At 48.2% G+C, this 20,460-nt stretch overlaps 1 protein-coding gene across 1 annotated transcript in view; it reads left to right on the top strand.

The window, feature by feature from the left end:
* Window positions 1–7,759, top strand: part of LOC142588624 (neprilysin-1-like) — a 37,299-nt gene extending 29,540 nt beyond the window's left edge. The window contains exon 5 of the mRNA XM_075700457.1: window positions 5,699–7,759. Within this exon, the coding sequence (XP_075556572.1) occupies window positions 5,699–7,759 (2,061 nt within the window). The remainder of the gene's footprint in view (window positions 1–5,698) is intronic.
* Window positions 7,760–20,460: the final 12,701 nt, after the last annotated feature.

Raw genomic sequence — 20,460 nt, 5'->3', positions numbered from 1 at the left:
CAAGGTGGTCTGAGGTGACGCCACTACGAGATATCACGGCCGAAACAGTTGCGAAAGCATTTGTTGCTACGTGGGTATCGCGGTACAGATTCCCTTTGCGAATTACTACTGACCGAGGCCGAAAATTTCAAAGCTCGCTTTTTTCTGCCCTGGTGAGACTGCTCGGCACGCGCCTGCATAACACCGCGGCTTACCACACGCAGACCAACGGCATGGTCGAGCGTCTCCGCCGACAACTGAAGGCGTCATTCGCCGCCACGCTCGACCAACATCACTAAGTGGAAAGGCTACCAACAATCAAGGATGACCTCGGAGTGAGCGCAGCCGAGATGCTCTATAGATCAGCAATCTGCGTGGAAGGCCAGTTTTTCCGCAAACAGCAAGGCACTTCAATCGTATCTTTTTGTTTCCTCGAATTGATCAATGCCGTTTCTTTTTATTTGCGTGGGGTTGTGCTTGCATATGATGTCCGCCTCCCCCCCTCGCCACCTTTTGTAGGACTTATATGTGTCACAACCTGTACTGCTTAAAACAAAGATGCCACACGGGCCATAGACGTCGTCACACCGTTTCGACTCGTGTGGTACCTCTAAACTTTGATCTGTTCTCGCTGAATAAGCTGTGCTTTGATTTAATTCCTACTTTGCAGATCTCGAACACCATACGTGCCTTTTTCAGTTTAATTAAATTGTCCTCCAGTGGCACATCATCGCAGGTGGCGCCGGGGAGAACCATTAGCATGAAGGGACAGGTACGTTTTTGTGGCGCTCATCGAGGCGGGTGACCTGGAGGTCACTTGTCATCCACATGCGGCCCTAGCGAACGCATGCTCCACATTGCTTAAAGTCGAGCACAATATGGCTTTGGCTGAAGAAGTTACAAATGAGTAGCGTATACTATAGGGAAGCAGCCTTGGGAAAGATGCTGGACTGGTAATTATCTGTGTTGCATTTCATTAACAGTCTTTAAATAACCACAGCACACCACACGTGCACCTAGTCGTTAGCGAACCTGATGCGGTTCCCAGCGCATTGCTTTAGAGATTATTAGCGCGCCGTCGGCGGCGCTTTCGCGCCCAGGTGCTGAAAGCGCACTGGTGCTGCGCTTGTTATCAACGTAGAGAGAAGCCCAGAGCAAAAATTATTTCATTTAATTAGGGATGTAATGGCTCAGCAACGTGGATGACACAAAGTGGGTAGATAGACCGCAAGAATATATGTGCTTTAAAGTTGTCAACCCAGCAGCAAGGCTATGGACTGAGGGCCTCTGAATACCTAGTCACATTATTAAATAACGTTTTCTCTCTTTCGCTGGACAGAGTACGGAAGAAGAGGTCAAGCTAAAGCTGAAAACCAAGTATATTGTAATTGGAAGTGCAAGTAGGCAACAATGAATCTATTAAATTCAGTAGTGATTTAATGGTGAACGCGAGACAAATTCCTTTGCATTACGTCGCATCTGTTTTAGTTCCTGGATCCATGATTCTAACCAAATTCACTAAACTGCAAGGGGCAATTCAGGAGCTCACTCGACACACGTCTTGTTTCTCCATAGAGCAAATTGCAACTGAACGTGGCCTGCAGCAGACCACTGTCCCTTGCACGATATGACAAATAAGTTCTGAGGAAGCCCGCAAAGTAGAGGAAATTTAAGTCATGTAAAGAGAAAAGTTGCCCCCCCCCCTCCCCCGAATCGTAGCATGAAGTTACAAAGGAGACCCTTACAGGTTTCTCAGAGAGAAAGCCTCGCAGTTGAAGAAAAATTCGTCCTGGTTCGGATCCCGGACCAGGACGAATTTGCGCGCACTGTGGGAGTCCATGTTATGCGAAGCATTTTGTACGTACCCGACTATCACGCATTGTTTGGGATTCCGCACAGCGTTACCAGATGAACCAACGAGTTGTGTTTGTGAAAACTGAGGAGTTGCGTGTTGTGGGGCTCGGGTGCACGTGTGTGTGACGCCAGCAGCGCGGCGTCGGCAAGGTCGAAGACCGTCGTACAGCAGCGAAGGCCTATCTGTGCAGGATGTACGGCGTGATCTTACGACATGGCGATTGCTTGGGTTATGCGTGGGTAGCGGACGAGCGTAAGCGAGATAAGTATGGTTTGAGACGTCATAAGCAGCTACGTGACGCACGCTGGTACGTACCTATGGCCATGTCATGTGGCGTATGTTAAAATGACAATGGCATTTGTACTCCGGCGAACAAGGGTTAAAACATGAAAAGCTTGGGCGAACTTGAGGTTGGCACAACACTGCAGTTTCTAAAATAGCGCAAACGGCTACCAAGGAAGTGCAGAGGAAAGCGCCTCGGTCTGGGATATACTGCAGCCTAACGCGGCCCTGAAAGCGCGAGTTGTCACAAGAAGGCGAGGAAGTGGCACGTGGCGAACGCGCTGAGTGTTTCAGAAAGCTGGCCGCCTTTGGAACTAGAGAATTATTTGTGCGATCGTGATATAGCGCGTAGAAAGATAGCAATGTCATTTGTCCAGGGTATGACAGCATTGTGCATGCTGTGGAAAAGGTTAAAAAACATTGTTCCGTAAGCGGAAATGCGGTGAATTGGGGAAAATGCCTGGGGTTCTGGCATGGTGACTGGCTTGGGATGCCAGATATTTGCGCTGACATCAATTTTGCTAACACACCGGTGTAATATCTAGGGGCACCCTTGCAATACTACAAGGACAACGAACCGTACTGGCAAGAACAGTGGACCGAATCACACAGTAGGACAAGAGAATTCAATGGTTGTAAATGGTCAATGTTTTCCAGAGCAAGTGCCGGTAACTTGTTTCCGGTCAGTGAAACTTGGTACGTGCTGCAGGCTCTTCAATGCTCGAGGCTTAATATCCAGAAATTTCCCCGTGTTTTTGCATTGTTCGTGTGGGGATCCAGGGGAGCAAGAACAAGTCGGACAAACCTCTCCTTGCGCCAGATAATAAACCGCTTTCTGTCCTTACGTAAAAGCTTGACCCTGCAAAAGACCCTTTCCTACGCACAATGTGCCAGCTTCGTCTGAGCAAACAACCGCCGTACATTGTGGTATCCGCGAATAATTTGGCAGGAAGCGTGCATGAATTTCTAAAAGAAGTACTTCTAGCCTGTCTGCTCGGTTTTCCGCTTGAATATTTCGCTGCTGTGACATGAAAGAGGTTGTACAAGGCCCTGTGTGATGTTATACTTCTTGTACCTTTGAATAGGTCAAAGTACCCTGTAGGACGAGAGAAAGATGTACTAAAGAGGGTAAATAAAATGATGGTACCTGCAAGAATGAAAACATTTTTTCCCCAACTACATACATGTACGCTTGCTGTCAAACCTTGGCTGGCAGAAAAGGTCATATACGTGTCATGGGGAACGCACTGCATAATATGTAGAAAAGAGGAAACGACAGATCATGTGTTCTCGGGTGCAGGGACGCCGTGCCTCTACGGTACCTTCTGCGGTGTACCTGTAAAAAATATTACTCTCGGATCCCCCAGGCATTCGGTACCTCCATGTAGGAAGTAAGGACGGGCCACCAGTTGATCCAATCATGCTGATTGTACTCCATAGCATATGGAGGTGCAGGATGGCAGTTGTGCAAGCCGATGTGGATGCCCGTTCGGCGCGTCAATACTTGAGAGTGTGACGCGTTTTGTTGAAAAAAATAAAAAAGAGAAGTGTTCCAGACTGGTTAGCCAATGCAAAACTCCTCTTACACATACAACTCTTCTAGAATGTACGCACTGGCCCCAGATGAGCTGGTGTTCTTTTAACGCGGACAATGCAAATATATTTATTTTTTGTTTGTGACGTTGCAGAAACAGGCAATAAATAAAAAAAAGAAAGAAAGTGATCACTGGATAGTGCTTCGAGCACTTGGCTGCTATGCTCCACGGCAGAAGTTAAATCCCACCATCTGTCACACATTATTTTCCTTTTATTAAAACGAGGTCAGAAAAAAACCTACCTATCGCAAAGCGCCAAGAATGACGCAAAGAATGCTCCGGATTAAGAATATTTGGAACAGCTTCAGAATGTTTTGAGCTCTGCAGTAATAATTTCCCCGTGTTTTTGCATTGTTCGTGTGGGGATCCAGGGGAGCAAGAACAAGTCGGACAAACCTCTCCTTGCGCCAGATAATAAACCGCTTTCTGTCCTTACGTAAAAGCTCCTTAGCAGCGTATTTCAAGGCGTTCTCCGTAGACAACGCACAAAGTTGTCAAACAAGTGCTAATTTGATTTCTTCTTAATGCGTTCCGGGGAAATAAAACATTTGTCGTTTAATGACTAATCGCTTTATGCAGACAAAGCTTCGCTGAAATATTGGGTTTGTAGAAAAATAACCCAGGACGCCTACGCACTTCTTATGAGATGTGCATGCGAAAGCATTATCCAGTTGAACGCAGCTGAGAGGTCCTTCGAGTTATGAACAGCTCGCAGGCAAGCGAGCGTGTTGAGACGCTTGGCCAACGCTTCCTAGATGGCACAAGGCCGGTGCACTTCGGTCCGTGCCTGACGGCCATAGAATCTACTCGGGATGTTCCGGAGTAAGCCGCGGTGATTTTGACGTCGCCGCTTTCAGCACGCCGGGCTTGGCAATAGAAATTTTGGTCCAGTTAGCATGACGTCATAAAGCAGAGTCTAGAGTCCCGCTATAAGGAGCCTTGGCACGTTTTGATTTGGCCTTACCGAGGCGCAGTTAGAACGCAGATGAGAGCTTACGCTGGCAATGAACGCGCGGATGACACAGGCTTCCGAAAGCGAGCATGACGTGGCGTCACAACAATGCCCTCTCCCCTCTCGCAACACCTGGCGTGCTATGGCAGCAGCAGGTGTTCCCTTTCGCTCGCTCTGCTCCGTCCAGGCGTGCTCGTGACCTGGCGTCGCAGCAAATGGGAATATAGGTGCTATTTATCGCTTGTCCAGACGAGAGACACCGGCTTTTGTCTCAATGGGCAATTTCATGCTTTCGCATGACAAAATATGGGACTGGGTTAAAATTCAAAGCTTGAAGTGAATTGGGAGCACGGTAATACGCATGCTGACGTCGGAGCCATTACGTCACTTGTGGGAATTCTTACTCTCAATGAGCGGTTTTGTTTTTCTCGTTGACGCTTCGCATACGTATATGGGATACCCTCTTATCTTGAATCTAAGTTTTGAAGTGTCTCTAAGTGCGCACTTGTTACCGCGGGGGCTTTTCTTGCACACTGTCTCACATTCAACGGAGCATGCGCAAAAGCTGTTGGGGTTGGGCTTACAGCTTGTGAGAAAGCTTTAGAACAGTTTCGAAGAAGTTCTACAAGAGCCGGAAATACATCTTTGGTGGAAAAGCGTTTCGAGTAAAGAACGAGGAGCGCACGCTGGGTGCAGAGGCCTTTTATATTTGAGCGAACTGCTTCACTGGAGCTCGACTGTGCAGCGTCGCACAGGGCTTTCCTCTTGCAACGCTGCCTTTGGAGGCTTATTTTGCCAAAAGTCCACCCTGTATCCCTTGTTCTCGCTGAATAGAGTGGGTAACATTAACGACGTTCAAATGCAACGCTCATTGTTTGTTTTTCGTAACGGCCTATGGATGTGACGTTGTTTGAGGACTTTGTCCCACCACGCGCTAATGCCAAGCCAAAGAGACTCTCAAATTACTGTGGCGCTTGGCGTCTGACGTTTTACATACATATAGCCATGGTTTAAATATGTCAACCTCTCTCGCAGCACGTCGAAACGAATGAGAAAGCTCAAGAAAAGGCCATGTGCCGCGGCAAGGTGAAAATGCTGGTGGTCGTCCCAGCGCTGGCCCTCTTGATAGCCGCGATCGCGGCTTTCATCTACATAACCACCCTGGAAAAACCCCGAGAGCGCGTGGACACGTGCAGGAGCGACGGCTGCGCTGCCTTTGGCCGAGAGCTACGCGCGGCCGTCAACTGGTCGTTCGACCCGTGTCAAGACTTCCACGCGTTCGTGTGCGGCGGATGGAGCGACCCCAAGCGACGAGAGACGACCGAGTCGCGCATGGTGGCTGCCGCCTTGGATCTGGCGATCGGGGAAGCTAAAGCCGACCTGACGTATCGCAGCAAGGCGACGCAGTTCTTCGAGAGCTGCACCATGGCCGGTAAGCGGGCGCAGGATAACCTGAAAGAATTCGCGGATCTCCGGCACTCCTTGGGCCTGCCCTGGCCCGAGCGAAAGCCCAGCGGCGCAACGCACCCGCTCGACATCATGGTGAACCTGGCGCTGAACTGGGAAATGAACTTCCTTTTTGACCTCGGCACCGTTGCCGTAAGGAATTCTACCGCGCTGCTCGTCTCCCGCGGTCGCCTGGATGCCGTGTGGGAGGAGAAGTTGCGCGGTGTCAGGACGATCGAAACGTACGAGGATTACGTGAAAGCTTACTACCAAGTCCTCAACATCAACAATGCGCAATCTGGCGTGGGAGCAGCTGACCTCCTCGGCATCGAGACGGCCTTTGTCAACGCGAAGCTCGAGTTCCTATACGACGCTCCTCAGCAAGAATGGTTGGAAGTGGCCGCCCTAGACTACAAGACGCCATCTGTTCCGGTGGGCTCGTGGCTCGCTCTTCTGAGGAAGCACGACAGACAGTTCGTATGGACCGGCAAGGACACCGCGATCGTCGAGGATAGCAACATATTGAAGAGCATCGACAAGCTGCTGAAGGGCATGGACCACGGCAAGCTGATCATCGGGCTCTCGTGGATATTCATTCAGACGCACCTCTGGGCTGTCTACGGGGCACCTTCGATAAGATTCGGCGGCATCTACAAGAACCTGACACAGATGCAGGAGCGCGGCTGCATGGAATACGTCGAATCTCGTCTAGGACTGCTAGGCTGGGCAACGACGCTAACCGAGCGCTTCCGCACGATGGAGAACCGACTGCACATCGCCAGTTTCCTGTATCGAATCAACGTGCAGGCGAAGCGCCTAGTAAACAAGCTCAGCTGGATGGACCACGATAGCAAGCAGATAGCCTTCTCGAAGCTGGACAAGATGACCCGCACCATACTGCCAGGGGACAACTTCTTCGACGCTAAGAAACGCGATAGTCTGTACGCCGTCTTTCCCGAAATGCGCGGCGAAACCTTCATGACGAATCTAGTGAAGACATCCGAGATCTACCGGGCGCTACGCAAGCACAAATACTTCGCGGACGTGTACAGCGTTCGCATGTTTCCCCGGTTCGGTCGCGAGCGTTACCTCTACCTGCCAAACTTGATGACGCTCGCGTTAGTGAACCTGAGCCCACCGACGTACTACTACCAGTACGTGACGCTGGCGGTGATCTACGGTGGCCTAGGCACCTTCGCGGCTCGACAGATGGCCAGGGCATTCGACGATATCGGCGTAAAGGTGGACGACTTGGGCAAGCACCGAACGTGGCTCGGAGCCGAGGCGGCAGCAGTGCACGATATCAAGGCTAACTGCAACGTCCACTCCGGCTCGGACAGCTCGCTGTGGCGCCCGATGCGCGCACTGCCCGTCGTGCCCGGGCTGGAGATTGCTTACGAGGCCTTCTCGGCGGCCGTGGCGGGTGGCTATCGAGATCTGATCGACTTCAAGATACTTCACCTGGAAGCGTTCACAGACTTACAGATCTTCTTCCTGGCGTACTGTTACGCAGTGTGCGCAAAGCGGCCGCAGACCATGCGCGATGAGTGCAACGTTCCGGCCATGAACTCGCCCATTTTCGCAGAAGTGTTCCGCTGTCCCGCGAACGCCCCCATGAATCCGCCAGACAAATGTACTTTTTTTTACTAATGAACAATTGCGGCAGTTGTAACTTTTTTAACGAGCGAACGCCACCCACGCCGGAGAACAACGGCACAGCGATGCAAGTTTAATATGAATGACGTCGTAGCATCGCGGAAGCTGCGCGCCTTAAAATTGAATGGCGCTGTGGTATTTTACATACAATTCCATACAATAATTACTTGAGGGAACTCCGGCCCTGCAGTCATTGTACCACCATGGGAATGATGGGAAGTACATGAATTTGTCTTATCTTCGTGCTTGTGGATTCCGACGCTCTTGTGGCTTGGTAGATTACGCCATTCTTTAGTAAATTTCAGTGCAATATATACTCTTCGAAATGCAGAAGACGCCGCGAACACGCAGAATTGCTATTAATTGCAAGGATTGAGCTTGTCCAGGCGGTCAAATCAAAATGCGCCAAGCGTCTCAAGGTACTGGCATGTCCACGATAACTTCATAAGGGCGTTTCATTCACTTGTCGATAAAGGCGTCCCTGGCTTAATAGTTTCAATATCAGGCTTCTGTGCTAGAGTTCCTGTGTTTGAATTCTGCTGTCAGACAATTTTCATGATGTTTATTAGCAATTTATTACGCAGTACATTGTTGAGAATGACGCGTTATCAAGTCGCAGGGCCATTTCAAGCAAAAAGGACGAAGTTTAGGCAAATCCATGTGATTCCCATAATTCCCATGGTGGTACAATCGTTCTCATTGCAGCTCCCGTACACACTAGCTCCACAGATCCCTCTATCAATTATTGTATGAAACTCTCTGGTATTTTAGTGTCGTAGAAAGTACGCTGTCTGCGTCACAGCCGGCGCTGGCATCGCGCGAGCGAAAAATATTCCAGGCGGCATTAGCTCCCGTATTGAAGAACGCAACTTAAGCTGAAGCCCATGCTTACTTAAATCGTGAACGCGCCGGAGGAAACGCTTGGCGTCACTCCTGAAGTTGCGTTTTCTGAATACGACAGTGAAGTTCTATCACTAATGTTGCTCATACCTTGTCTTGAATTCTTTACAATGTTATTCCTCGGAATTTTGAGAATAACAGCCTATAGCCAAACAATTGTAATGAAACAAAACACCGATTACGCATGCCTTTTATGCTAAATCTTCTCAGACTGAAATATGGAACGTGCGCAACAATGAAAGGTCGGCCCACGCAAGAGATCGCGTTATAGCAGAAAGCTCGCCTTCGTGCATAGCGTTCGCTGCCAGTGTTTCCCGGTAAACATTACGGTTACATTTCACTCGCGCCTCTCGACGCGGCCACAGACAATGGAATGATTGAGAATATCCACCTACCTATTGCGGTGAGGAGCCCTCCGATAGCTTTCTACTTCTTCATAGCATAATTAAGTTAATCAGTTTTGTCCTTACTCCCGATCGATTGATCTGTCCTAGATTTAACTCGTTCGTGTAATCACTTTGGTTGTCCACTATTGCTGTCCACATCCGCGAAGTGTACATGTAGCGTCTGTAATTGATCATTTGACAGGCTCGGCCCTAGATGTGACACATGCCTTGTTCAGGTAACCATTCGTTGTACTTTGCGCGAAGTGTGTTCATCATGTCTGACTGGTGCGGATAATTGAACTGAGTTTTTAAACATGTAAGATCCCACGGGCTGGTCGTTTCCGCCATAACCTGGCCTCGCCGCATACAGGATTATCTGAGTTATCTCGGTTGCTTGATTGCTATGGTCAGAAGTTCAAACCTTCGTTTTTCTAAGTGTCCTATTAGAAATGTTCCATTTTTAGCTATGTGACTGAGGTGGGGGCGTGGAGCAGAAGCAGAACACATCTGAAGGTCGTGAAAGCCAATCCAGTACACTACATCTCCAGGCTTGGAGTGGCGCCTGACGCCGGCAAAAAAATGCGGAGATCCAGTGGGTCTTTACTAGTCCGGGTGCAACGAAATTAGAAAGCCCGACTAAGCTTCAACAAAAGACACTCCCTCACCAGAACAGGAATTGGCCTCCCTGGTGAAGTATTCGGCCACTGCCTCCCTCATGACTCCTACAGTTAAACCATGGCCCTCAGTACCCAGATGCTGTGGCGCACCTGATCAAGGCGGTCGTCAGACCTGCAACCCAGCAGAGGGTGCTAGGGACCTATGGACACAGACAGGCCGCCACTGGAAGTTGAACCTGGCAACGTTCAATACACGAGCCCTCCAGAGTGAAGCTAGCTTAGCAGGACTCTTTGAGGAGCTATCATGCATTCTGTGGGATATCATTGGCCTTAGTGAGGTCTGAAGCACTGTACAAGTGAGCCTTGTACAGTGCCGACTAACGGCCAAATGCTTCGCTATGGAGGACTCCCAGATAAGAACGAATACGGGGTAGGACCTCTAATCCATAAGTATAAAAGGAAACATTGACGAATTTTACTTCATTAATGAAAGGGTAGCAGTAGTAGTAATAAAGCTAAATAGGAGGTATAGAATAAAGCCTACGCTACAACCTGCAGTCGTAACGATGACGGAGTAAATCAGTTTTATTAAGATGTAGATATGAAAAGTGCAAACTCTGTATGCTGTAGTAATGGGCGATTTCAACCCAAAAGTGGGGAACAAGCAGGCTGGTGAACAAGCAATTGGCAACAACGGTGATGATTCGAGATACACTAGAGGAGAGATGTTGGTAGAATTCGCAGAAAGGAATAAGCTGGGAATAATGAACACCTTCAAGAAGCGTAGCAACAAAAAGTGGACCTGAAAAATCCCTAATGGAGAAGCAAGAAATGAAATAAAGTTGATACTTTCTGGCGATACCAACATGGTGAACGATGTAGAAGTGTTAGGTAGGGTAAAATGCAGTGATCATAGGTTAGTGAGGTCTAGGATTTACCCCAATACAGTGAACTCTCAGTTGTACGAACGTTGGTTTATCGATATTTCAGAATAACGAACTTTTTAAAAATCCCCGGCAGTTTTCTTATAGATTCTAGGCAAAAATGTTTCACTTAAACGAATTTCGGAGCAGTCAATATTTCAGTTTGACGAACTCGCACAGAGGACCAAAGCTTGCACTGCACTGCACTGCAAGCGCAACCGATGCCCGCCCTCATCAAACCGCCGCTCCAGCGGCAATGTAACGTCGCTGGCGCTGCAGCGCCCCTGGGACCAAGCGGCGGCGCGGAAAACGAATGGCAACGAGGCATGGCCTCCGAGTTGGCCTGCGCACAGCAAGCAAGCATGTAATCTCAGATGCCATGAACAAATTAACATCGCTGGCGCTTACAACGCCGCCAGAGCAAAGCGGCGATCTTTCAGACCACAAAACACGTGGTGTGTGTTGTTTTCCAACCGGCTATTCGTGGCATGGTCGTCGTCTCTTTCTTTCCAGTTTCGTCGGTTCCACGTGTGCACACAAACGACCCACGTGCTGTGTTTTTTATTGATATATACAAATTCCATTTCACACATTTCTAACTATAGATGCCATGTCTCTTGCTCCATGAATTGCACTTCAAACTTTTGACTCTGTATGCCATATCTTATGTTGGCCTAGTGAATATTCAGTTTAATGAACTTTCAGTTAAGTGAACTATTTCCTTCGGTCCCTTGAAGTTCACTCACGTGAGAGTTCACTGTATGAAGAAAGAAAGTAAAATTAGTCCAGAAGGAACAGAGAGAGAAATTTAATGAGACCAAATGTAGAGAGGTTGGCCTGAGGCATATTCCTTTAGGCAGCTACTCTGCGATGGGGGAAGGGGAAGAGGGAAAGAAAGAGGGAAGAATGAGGCACACGATGGGAGACGATGACGGAAGGAGGAGGATGTAAGACATGTGGCAAGCAGTTTGGCATCCTCAAAGCCTACATTCCAGGCCCGTACTTTTTAAAAAGTACGGGCCTGGTAAGTTCAGTAACGCCTGGATGGCCTTTAAACTTGATTGAGCGTCTGGCCAAGGGCCTAAAATGACGTCCTCCGACAACGGTGGGCTGTTCAGACGCGTAATGTCATTGTTAAACTTTTGACGCTCTTCCACGTACTTAGGGCAGTCACAAAGCACATGACCTATAGTCTCATTAATATTGCACAACTCACAGTCAGGAGACTCAGTGCGTCACATGAGGTGCACGTATCTGCGCGTAAACGCAACCCCCAGTCTTAGTCTGTGCAGAAGACTGGCACAGCTGCGTTAAATTTTTTTCGGTGGTAGCCTAAAATTCATGGTAGGGTCCAATCTCTGGAGTCGTCTGTGGCTATTATCCGGATTGTCCCAGTGCTTTTCTGTCGATTTTCGGATGACACTGGATAGGAGGCAGTTGGCGTCCGCTCTTGAAAAAGCAATTTCAAGCAGTAACCCTGGTTCTTCGAGTGCTTTCTTCGCTTCGGCATCGGCCAGTTCGTTGCTGTGTATACCACGGCGACTGGGAATCCACTGAACTGTGATGTGGTGGCCGTTTCCTTGTGCTGAGGTGTAGAGCTTGGAAGTTTGAAGAGCCAACACTCTGTAAGCGCTTTATTTCAACACCACTCTAAGTAGTTGCGGAACCAATTTTGCGTCACTGAAAACTGTGCATACTTGAGGAAGCTCCCATGAAATATATTGAACGGCCTCTCTGATTGCCACTAGTTCCGTAGATGTTGTAGTCGTCTTGTTACACAGACAAAACCGTCGAATGACTTGATCCGCAGGCACGACGAAAGCCGCACCAGGCGCATAAGACGATACTGATCCGTCTGTATACGCATTCACCGTGGAGTCATATTCTTTCTACATATATTCAAGCGTTAAATGTCTGAGGCCAACGGTAGGTATTCGCGATTTTCTAGAAATTGCGGGAATAGTTAGACGTACTCGTATTTTGGACATTACCTCTGGGGACATACGTGGAAGGTCAGCTGGGGCAAATTATGATGGTATGACAAATTCTTGGCGTTTAGTAGCACTTCAAAAAGTGGACTGCGGCCGTATGTCGGGAAGTGTCGATAAGGGGTGGCGTCCATGACGGCATAACACTCTCAGGAATCCTCGATGTTCGCATCGTAGATAGACAGGTAAAGGGGTGACGTGAGCCTCCTCAATAGTTCCGTAGGTTGAGGTGCAACGTGGAACACCGAGACATGTTTTTAGCATCTGTGCCTGGGTACTTTCCAGCGTATGCAAACATCAGCGGCTCATATTTGATAAAACTGGCAGGCTATACCGAATGTAGCCGACGTAGAGAGCCTGGTACAGCCGGAGTAGCGAATTCACAGATGGACCCCCCTTCATTCCGGCGAGAAAGCGAAAAACTTGAGCAAGCCCAGTTAATTTTTTCTTTAACATTGCCACATGCTTCGACCATCAAACACCGCGGTCAATGACAACGCTGAGGTATCTGTGGTGAGTCACATATGGGATGACATTGCCATAATTCATAATTGGATACCAACACATAATCTTCCGTGTGAACGCTATCGCAGCGCACTTATCTGGGGCCAGTTGCAGTCCTTGGAACTGCAGGTACTGACACGGTAAAGAAACAGCTCGCTGCAATCTTGCACGAATATTCGGTCGCGTGACCGCGGACACCTATATGCATATGTCGTCTGCGTAGGTACTGATGCGTACTGTATCAGGAAATATTTCCACAAGGCCAATAAGGGCAACACTGAAAAGAGTCGGGCTGAGCGCTCCTTGAGGCACTCCACGGACCACAACGTGTCTTCTCGTTTCGCCATCATTCGTGGACATGAAGACTGTGCGACCATGTAGGTAATTTTCAATCCGCATGAAGAGGCGGCCGCCGATGCGCAAATTACTGAGGGCATCAAGAATGGCTTCGAGCAGTACATTGTCATAGGCTCCTTTTATGTCTAAGAAAACTTTCTACAAGTCGGCGTCGGCTCTTTTTGTGTTCGATCGTGGACACGACATCCTGGACTCGTGGAATCTATTGCAGACCGTCCACGCCTAAATCCTGTCGTCATTTCAGGATAAAGCTCATTGTTTTCCATGAACCATTCTAATCTAGTGAGCACCATCCGTTCCATCACCTTACCGACACAGCTAGCTAAAGCTACTGGCCGGGAAGATGACATTTCGTAAGGCGATTTTCCTGGCTTTAGGAGGGCCACCAAACGGCTGGTTTTACACTGCTTCCGGACTGTACAGGCTCCACCGTTGTTTTACAATTTTTCGAAGGTGACGCCGTATTTTTCGATGAGCTCGTCGACATTGGACAAGGTCTAATGATGATTGAGTTCGGCTAACCTTACTTTCCGCTCTACGACGAATCGCGCGGAGCCGTTCATATTCAATATCAGTCGCCGTTCTGAATGTAGGTGCACTGGTCAACTTAGTTGTATTCTGCACTGTCTTCAATATTAGGTGGTGAAGTGATGTCTCCGCAATACTCTTTGTCACATGTAGAGGATGTGGACCAATCAGTGCAGCGTACAGCAGATGCAGTTGATTGCAGAAGCCACTTCATCTGCCCATATGTTGGTATATGATCGCTCCCATGTGCTTCTATGTCCAAGCACTAGCTCACATAGGGCAGGAGTCTCTGAGATATGATAGTGAGGTCTAGCCAACTTCCGTAGGTAGTGCCGCGGATGTAAGTTGGAGACCCATGGTTGATGACAGTCAGACCTTCAGTGTCTATGAAGTTCATCAAGTTCCTACCCCGACAGTTCATTGCGGCACTTCCCCAGTAAGGATGATGAGCATTGAAGTCTCCAATAACAACATGAGGGCCTGGGGAACCTTGTAACACAGTGGATATGTAGGAGAGGTCAAGTATTTGTCTAGGAGGTATGTAGGCGCCGATGATCAAAAACACATGTAGTTTATGTTTTAGTGTCACACACAAACATATTCATTGCTGTCATGTGGAATGATCGTGTGCCGAACAAACGTCATGTCACTGCGTATACACATTAACACTTTCCTCTTGCGTTCATCTTCACGTGACCAGATCTTAACATAACCGGAAAGGCGAAATGCCGACGTGAGATTTGGCTGGCATATCACGATCACTGGGAGCGGTATTTCAGAAGTATTTCTTCCATTCCAATGTCCAGTGTTTTATCGTGAGAGCCATGATTGCCACCCTTATTTTAGAGCCGCTAATAGCGGCTCCATAGCATCTAACGCCTTCACGGCAGATAATGCAGTTGGCTTTGCCAAGACGGAGAGCAACATACGCATAGTGTTTACTAGCTGTTTAGGAACGGAACGGAAGGAGGGAACGGAAGAAACTGGTACATAAGACACCGATCAATGAGTTAGCGGTAAGAGGGAAAATAGAGGAATTCCAGATCAAGCTACAGAACAGGTATTCAGCTTTAACTGAGGAAGAGGACCTTAGTGTTGAAGCAATGAACGACAATCTTGTGGGCATCATTAAGAAGTGTGCAATGGAAGTCGGTGGTAACTCCGTTAGGCAGGATACCAGCAAACTATCGAAGGAGACGAAAGATCTGATCAAGCAACGCCAATGTATGAAAGCATCTAACCCTACAGCTAGAATAGAACTGGCAGAACTTTCGAAGTTAATCAACAAGCGTAAGACAGCTGACATAAGGAAGTATAATATGGATAGAATTGAACATGCTCTCAGGAGCGGAGGAAGCCTAAAAACAGTGAAGAAGAAGCTAGGAATTGGCAAGAATCAGATGTATGCGTTAAGAGACAAAGCCGGCAATATCATTACTAATATGGATGAGATAGTTCAAGTGGCTGAGGAGTTCTATAGAGATTTATACAGTACCAGTGGCACCCACGACGATAATGGAAGAGAAAATAGTCTAGAGGAATTCGAAATCCCGATGGTAACGCCGGAAGAAGTACAGAAAGCTTTAGGAGATATGCAAAGGGGGAAGGCAGCTGGGGAGGATCAGGTAACAGCAGATTTGTTGAAGGATGGCGGACAGATTGTTCTAGAGAAACTGGCCACCCTGTACACGCAATGCCTCATGACCTCGAGCGTACCGGAATCTTGGAAGAACGCTAATATAATCCTAATCGATAAGAAAGGGGACGCCAAAGACTTGAAAAATTATAGACCGATCAGCTTACTGTCCGTTGCCTACAAAGTATTTACTAAGGTAATTGCAAATAGAATCAGGAACACCTTAGACTTCTGTCAACCAAAGGACCAGGCAGGATTCCGTAAAAGCTACTCAACAATAGACCATATTCACACTATCAATCAAGTGATAGAGAAATGTGCAGAATATAACCAACCCTTATATATAGCTTTCATTGATTACGAGAAAGCGTTTGAGTCAGTCGAAACCTCAGCAGTCATGGAGGCATTACGGAATCAGGGTGTAGATGAGCCATATGTAAAAATACTGGAAGATATCCGTAGCGGCTCCACAGCCACCGTAGTCCTCCATAAAGCAAGCAACAAAATCTCAATAAAGAAAGGCGTCAGGCAGGGAGATACGATATCTCCAATGCTATTCACAGCGTGTTTACAGCAGGTATTCAGAGACCTGGATTGGGAAGAATTGGGGATAAAAGTTAATGGAGAATACCTTAGTAACTTTCGATTTGCTGATGATATTGCCTTGCTTAGTAACTCAGGGGACCAATGGCAATGCATGCTCACTGGCCTGGAGAGGCAAAGCAGAAGAGTGGATCTAAAAATTAATATGCAGAAAACTAAAGTAATGCTTAACAGTCTCGGGAGAGAACAGCAATTTACAATAGGCAGCGAGGCACTGGAAGTCGTAAGGGAATACATCTACTTAGGGCAGGTAGTGACGGCGGATTCGGATCATGAGACGGAAATAATCAGAAGAATAAGAATGGGCTGGAGTGCGTTTGGCAGGCATTCCCAAATCATGAACAGCAGGTTGCCGTTATCCCTCAAGAGAAAAGTATATAATAGCTGTGTCTTACCAGTACTCACCTACGGGGCAGAAACGTGGAGGCTTACGAAAAGGGTTCTACTCAAATTGAGGACGACACAGCGAGCTATGGAAAGAAGAATGATAGGTGTAACGTTAAGGGATAAGAAAAGAGCAGATTGGGTGAGGGAACAAACGCGAGTTAATGACATCTTAGTTGAAATCAAGAAAAAGAAATGGGCATGGGCAGGACATGTAATGAGGAGGGAAGATAACCGATGGTCATTAAGGGTTACGGACTGGATCCCAAGGGAAGGGAAGCGTAGCAGGGGGCGGCAGAAAGTTAGGTGGGCGGATGAGATTAAGAAGTTTGCAGGGACGGCATGGCCACAATTAGTACATGACCGGGGTTGTTGGAGAAGTATGGGAGAGGCCTTTGCCCTGCAGTGGGCGTAACCAGGCTGATGATGATGATAAGCATGTCTATCACCTTTTGATTTCCAAGCCTTTCATTACCTTCCCGGCTCTTGGGTAGCGCTGAAGGAGTATCTCCACCTGAAGCCCTTTGTGGTAGCGAGAGCCACAGCCGTAAAGGTTGGACGCACGTTGGATGACGCTTCACTCCTTGACGGGCGCGGAAGTACTGCGGGAGGCGCATCTTTTGTGTGCCGGCCGGCCTTGCTCTCTCTCTGTGGCACGTTTTGCTTCCAAGTACTCAAGGGAAGTGCCTCTTTCCCCCGGGACTTGCCGGCGTAACCATACCCGCGCCTTTGCTTGCGGACGGAATGAGCAGCCTTTTTCTGTGTGGAGTTCTCTCTCACCATTTTTCTCAGAATTTGTCTGTCCTCTGCCATTTTGGGGCAGTCCATGGATGTCGCTTCATGAGCTCCGGAGCAATTTGCACATTTCATGGCGTCAGTCTCACAGGAGTCCACCTGATGAGCACCACCACATCTTCGGCACAACATAGTCCTTACACACAGCACTCACGTGGCCCAGTTTGAAAGACTTGTGACACTGCAACGGTCGTGGCCCATATGGACGCACCGGGTGCCACACATAACCTACTTTGATCGATGCTGCCAAATAGTTTGACTCGAAGACCAACTTGATGCACTGGGGGCGGCCGAATCGGTGGATGTCGAGGATTCACACAGTCGACGATAGAAGAGATCGCAGGTCTTCATCCTTGATGTCAATGTCCACATCTGATACAACACCAGTGCAGTATGGTCGCCGTAGGCTAGGAATGAGTGAACTGGGATGCTGCCAACCGCTTGAATGGCTTTTAAAGCCTCCAATACTGCCTGGGCACTCACGTTAACCGTCAGAATGTTCTTCCGAGCATTATTGGGGATCTCTCTCACATGTCCTGCGGCTATTCGATCGAAGTATTTGGTCACTGATTGTCTGTTCAACGAATTCAAGTTCGTTCCTGCCGTAGTTGGGAGAAGATCCATTCGTCACATATGCTTTTATGAGTAGAGTCACTGCCTGACGTCTGGCGAAGCTTGCGCTTCAAGTGGCGCGATTTAACTAGCGTGCAATCACTGTCCGATTCCATCTCTGCCGCTGTTGAGCTGTTACATGAATCGGGAAGCCCATTGTCTGTGATGTCGCGGTTTCTCACGGACAGGGCTACAGCCGTGTGACTCGCCTTGTCAGGAGGGCGCGGAGGTCCTCCGTCCCCCATTCTGGAGGACTACGTCTTCGGGGAAGCTCCTGATATCCAGAAGTCGCACAACTTTGAATAACCGCAGAACAAGGACTTTGGTTCCGTACCCAAGAAGAACAGGCCAACCTAGACGCAGTAAGGGTAAAAGAAGACCAGTTGAGGCTGGTACTGGCAAACAAATATGCAGCCTTAGAACAGAAAAGTGGTGGTGACATAGAGGTACTGCATGAAGACGTAGGCTGGCTTCTGAAGCAACAATTGAAGTGGGAGGTAAGGCACCAAGGCAACCAGTAGGTAAGCTCCCCAAAGTAACAAAGGAACTAAAAAGAAACGACAAAGAATGGAAATGTCCAACTGAAGAGGTCACATAGAATTCGCGGAACTGTCGAAACTAATCAACAAGCAGAAATCAAGGGATATCTGAAGTTATAACGTGAGAAAGACTGAAGAAGTAGTAAAAAATGGACGCAGCATGAAATCTGTGAGAACAAATCTTGGCATACTACAATCCAAGATGTGTGCATTGAAGGATAAGCAGGGTAATATCATCAGCAGCTTAGAAGATTTATTAGAAGTAGTGGAAGAATGCTATACTGACTTGTGCAGTACCCAGAACAGCCATGCTACGTCCATTCGAACAAGTAATGAACAGGATACATAGACTCCTCCTATAACTAGCGATGAAGTTAGGCCTTGGAAGACACGAACCGGGGGAAGCGGCTGGAGAAGATGGAATAACTGTGGATTTATTCAAACATGGAGGATATATCATTTTCACGACTTCAAGGGTTCGAGAGAAGTGATAAAATGACAACATTATACTACTGTATATAGTGGTGTGCAAGCCGCACTTTCTTTCATCAAATTTTCTCAGGTGCGGGTTATACACGAATCAGGCATATAGCTAAACATAACACATTGTAGTGCCACTGCCACCAATGTGTCAGATAATCAACATCAACATTTTATTTCACCATTTATCGCCGCTTTCAAGCTAATCACCCTCGGACGAGTTCAGCTCATCGGCACTCTCACCACTGCCGACGAGTTCTCCTCCTCAGTGCGCTCCCAAAGCTGGCTGTCCTCTCTGCCGTCCATTGCGTTTGAAATCCCCGCGACTCTAAAGTGCTTTGCGATGGTGTCCGCCGACACGGAACGCGACGCGCCTTGCCAAAGGAATGTAGCCTTGCAAAAGAATGGAAAATAGCGGAAGTAATCCCCGTTCATAAAGCAGGAAGAAAAAGTGATGTCGGTAATTACAGACCAATATTGCTAACGTCCCTAGTAGGAAAATTATTAGAGCATATCATAATAAAGCATATCACGAGCTATCTAGAGCAAGCACGAATATTATCGCCTATCCAACATGGTTTCCGGCGGGGACTTTAAACCATAACCCAATTACTTGAATTAACGCATGGCTTATCCCAAATAATTGATAATCAAAAACAAGTGGACTCAATAGCATTAGAAAGCACTATGCCCACTGCCCATTGCCTTCAGTACAATCACTCCCCACCGAAAGAGTAGCCATCCTGGCGACCTAAGGTCAGGAGAACACAGGGGGTTCATGGCACTGCTTGAGCCGGGAGACGTGGACAATTTCCTGGCTGCGACGACGCTGGTAGGAAGGCGCTTCCATTGTCTCGATGAGGTAGTTGACCGCGGATGTTTGTTTCAGTACCCAATAAGTTCCGTGGTACTTGGAGAGAAGCTTGAAGGAAAGGCCTGGAGGGGTAGAGAGCACCCACAACCAGACCTGCAAGCCAAGAGCAAAGCACGTAGCCGTAGTACATGAATCTTGGCGATACTTTTGGTGCCATTGGTACTGGCATGTGAACGAACCAGCGACCTGGCGACATTCTTCGGCGTAAGTTGCCGCTCATGAAACAGTCGTCCACTCCGAAGCATCCGACTGGTAAGGTAAGATCGTGTCTATAGTACATGAAGGTTCGTGTCCGTAAAGGAGAAAAAAGGGGAGAACCCAGTGATGCTTTGCGTGGCGGTATTGTAAGCGTAGGTAACGAAAGGCAGAATGCGATCCCAATTCGAGTGGTTAGATGAAATATACATGGCCAACATGTCGCCAAGGGTGCGGTTGAAACGTTCTGTCATCCCATTAGTTTGAGGATGATATGCCGGGGTAGTGCGGTGAATGATGCGACACTCCTTTAGCAATGCTGGAATGGCGTCGGAGAGGAATACGCGACCGCGTCACTCCGCGACGCGACGCTC

This window comes from Dermacentor variabilis, chromosome 7, assembly GCF_050947875.1.
Source record: "Dermacentor variabilis isolate Ectoservices chromosome 7, ASM5094787v1, whole genome shotgun sequence".
In the NCBI taxonomy this organism is placed as follows: domain Eukaryota; kingdom Metazoa; phylum Arthropoda; class Arachnida; order Ixodida; family Ixodidae; genus Dermacentor; species Dermacentor variabilis.
This window is presented reverse-complemented; position numbering and strand designations above follow the sequence as displayed.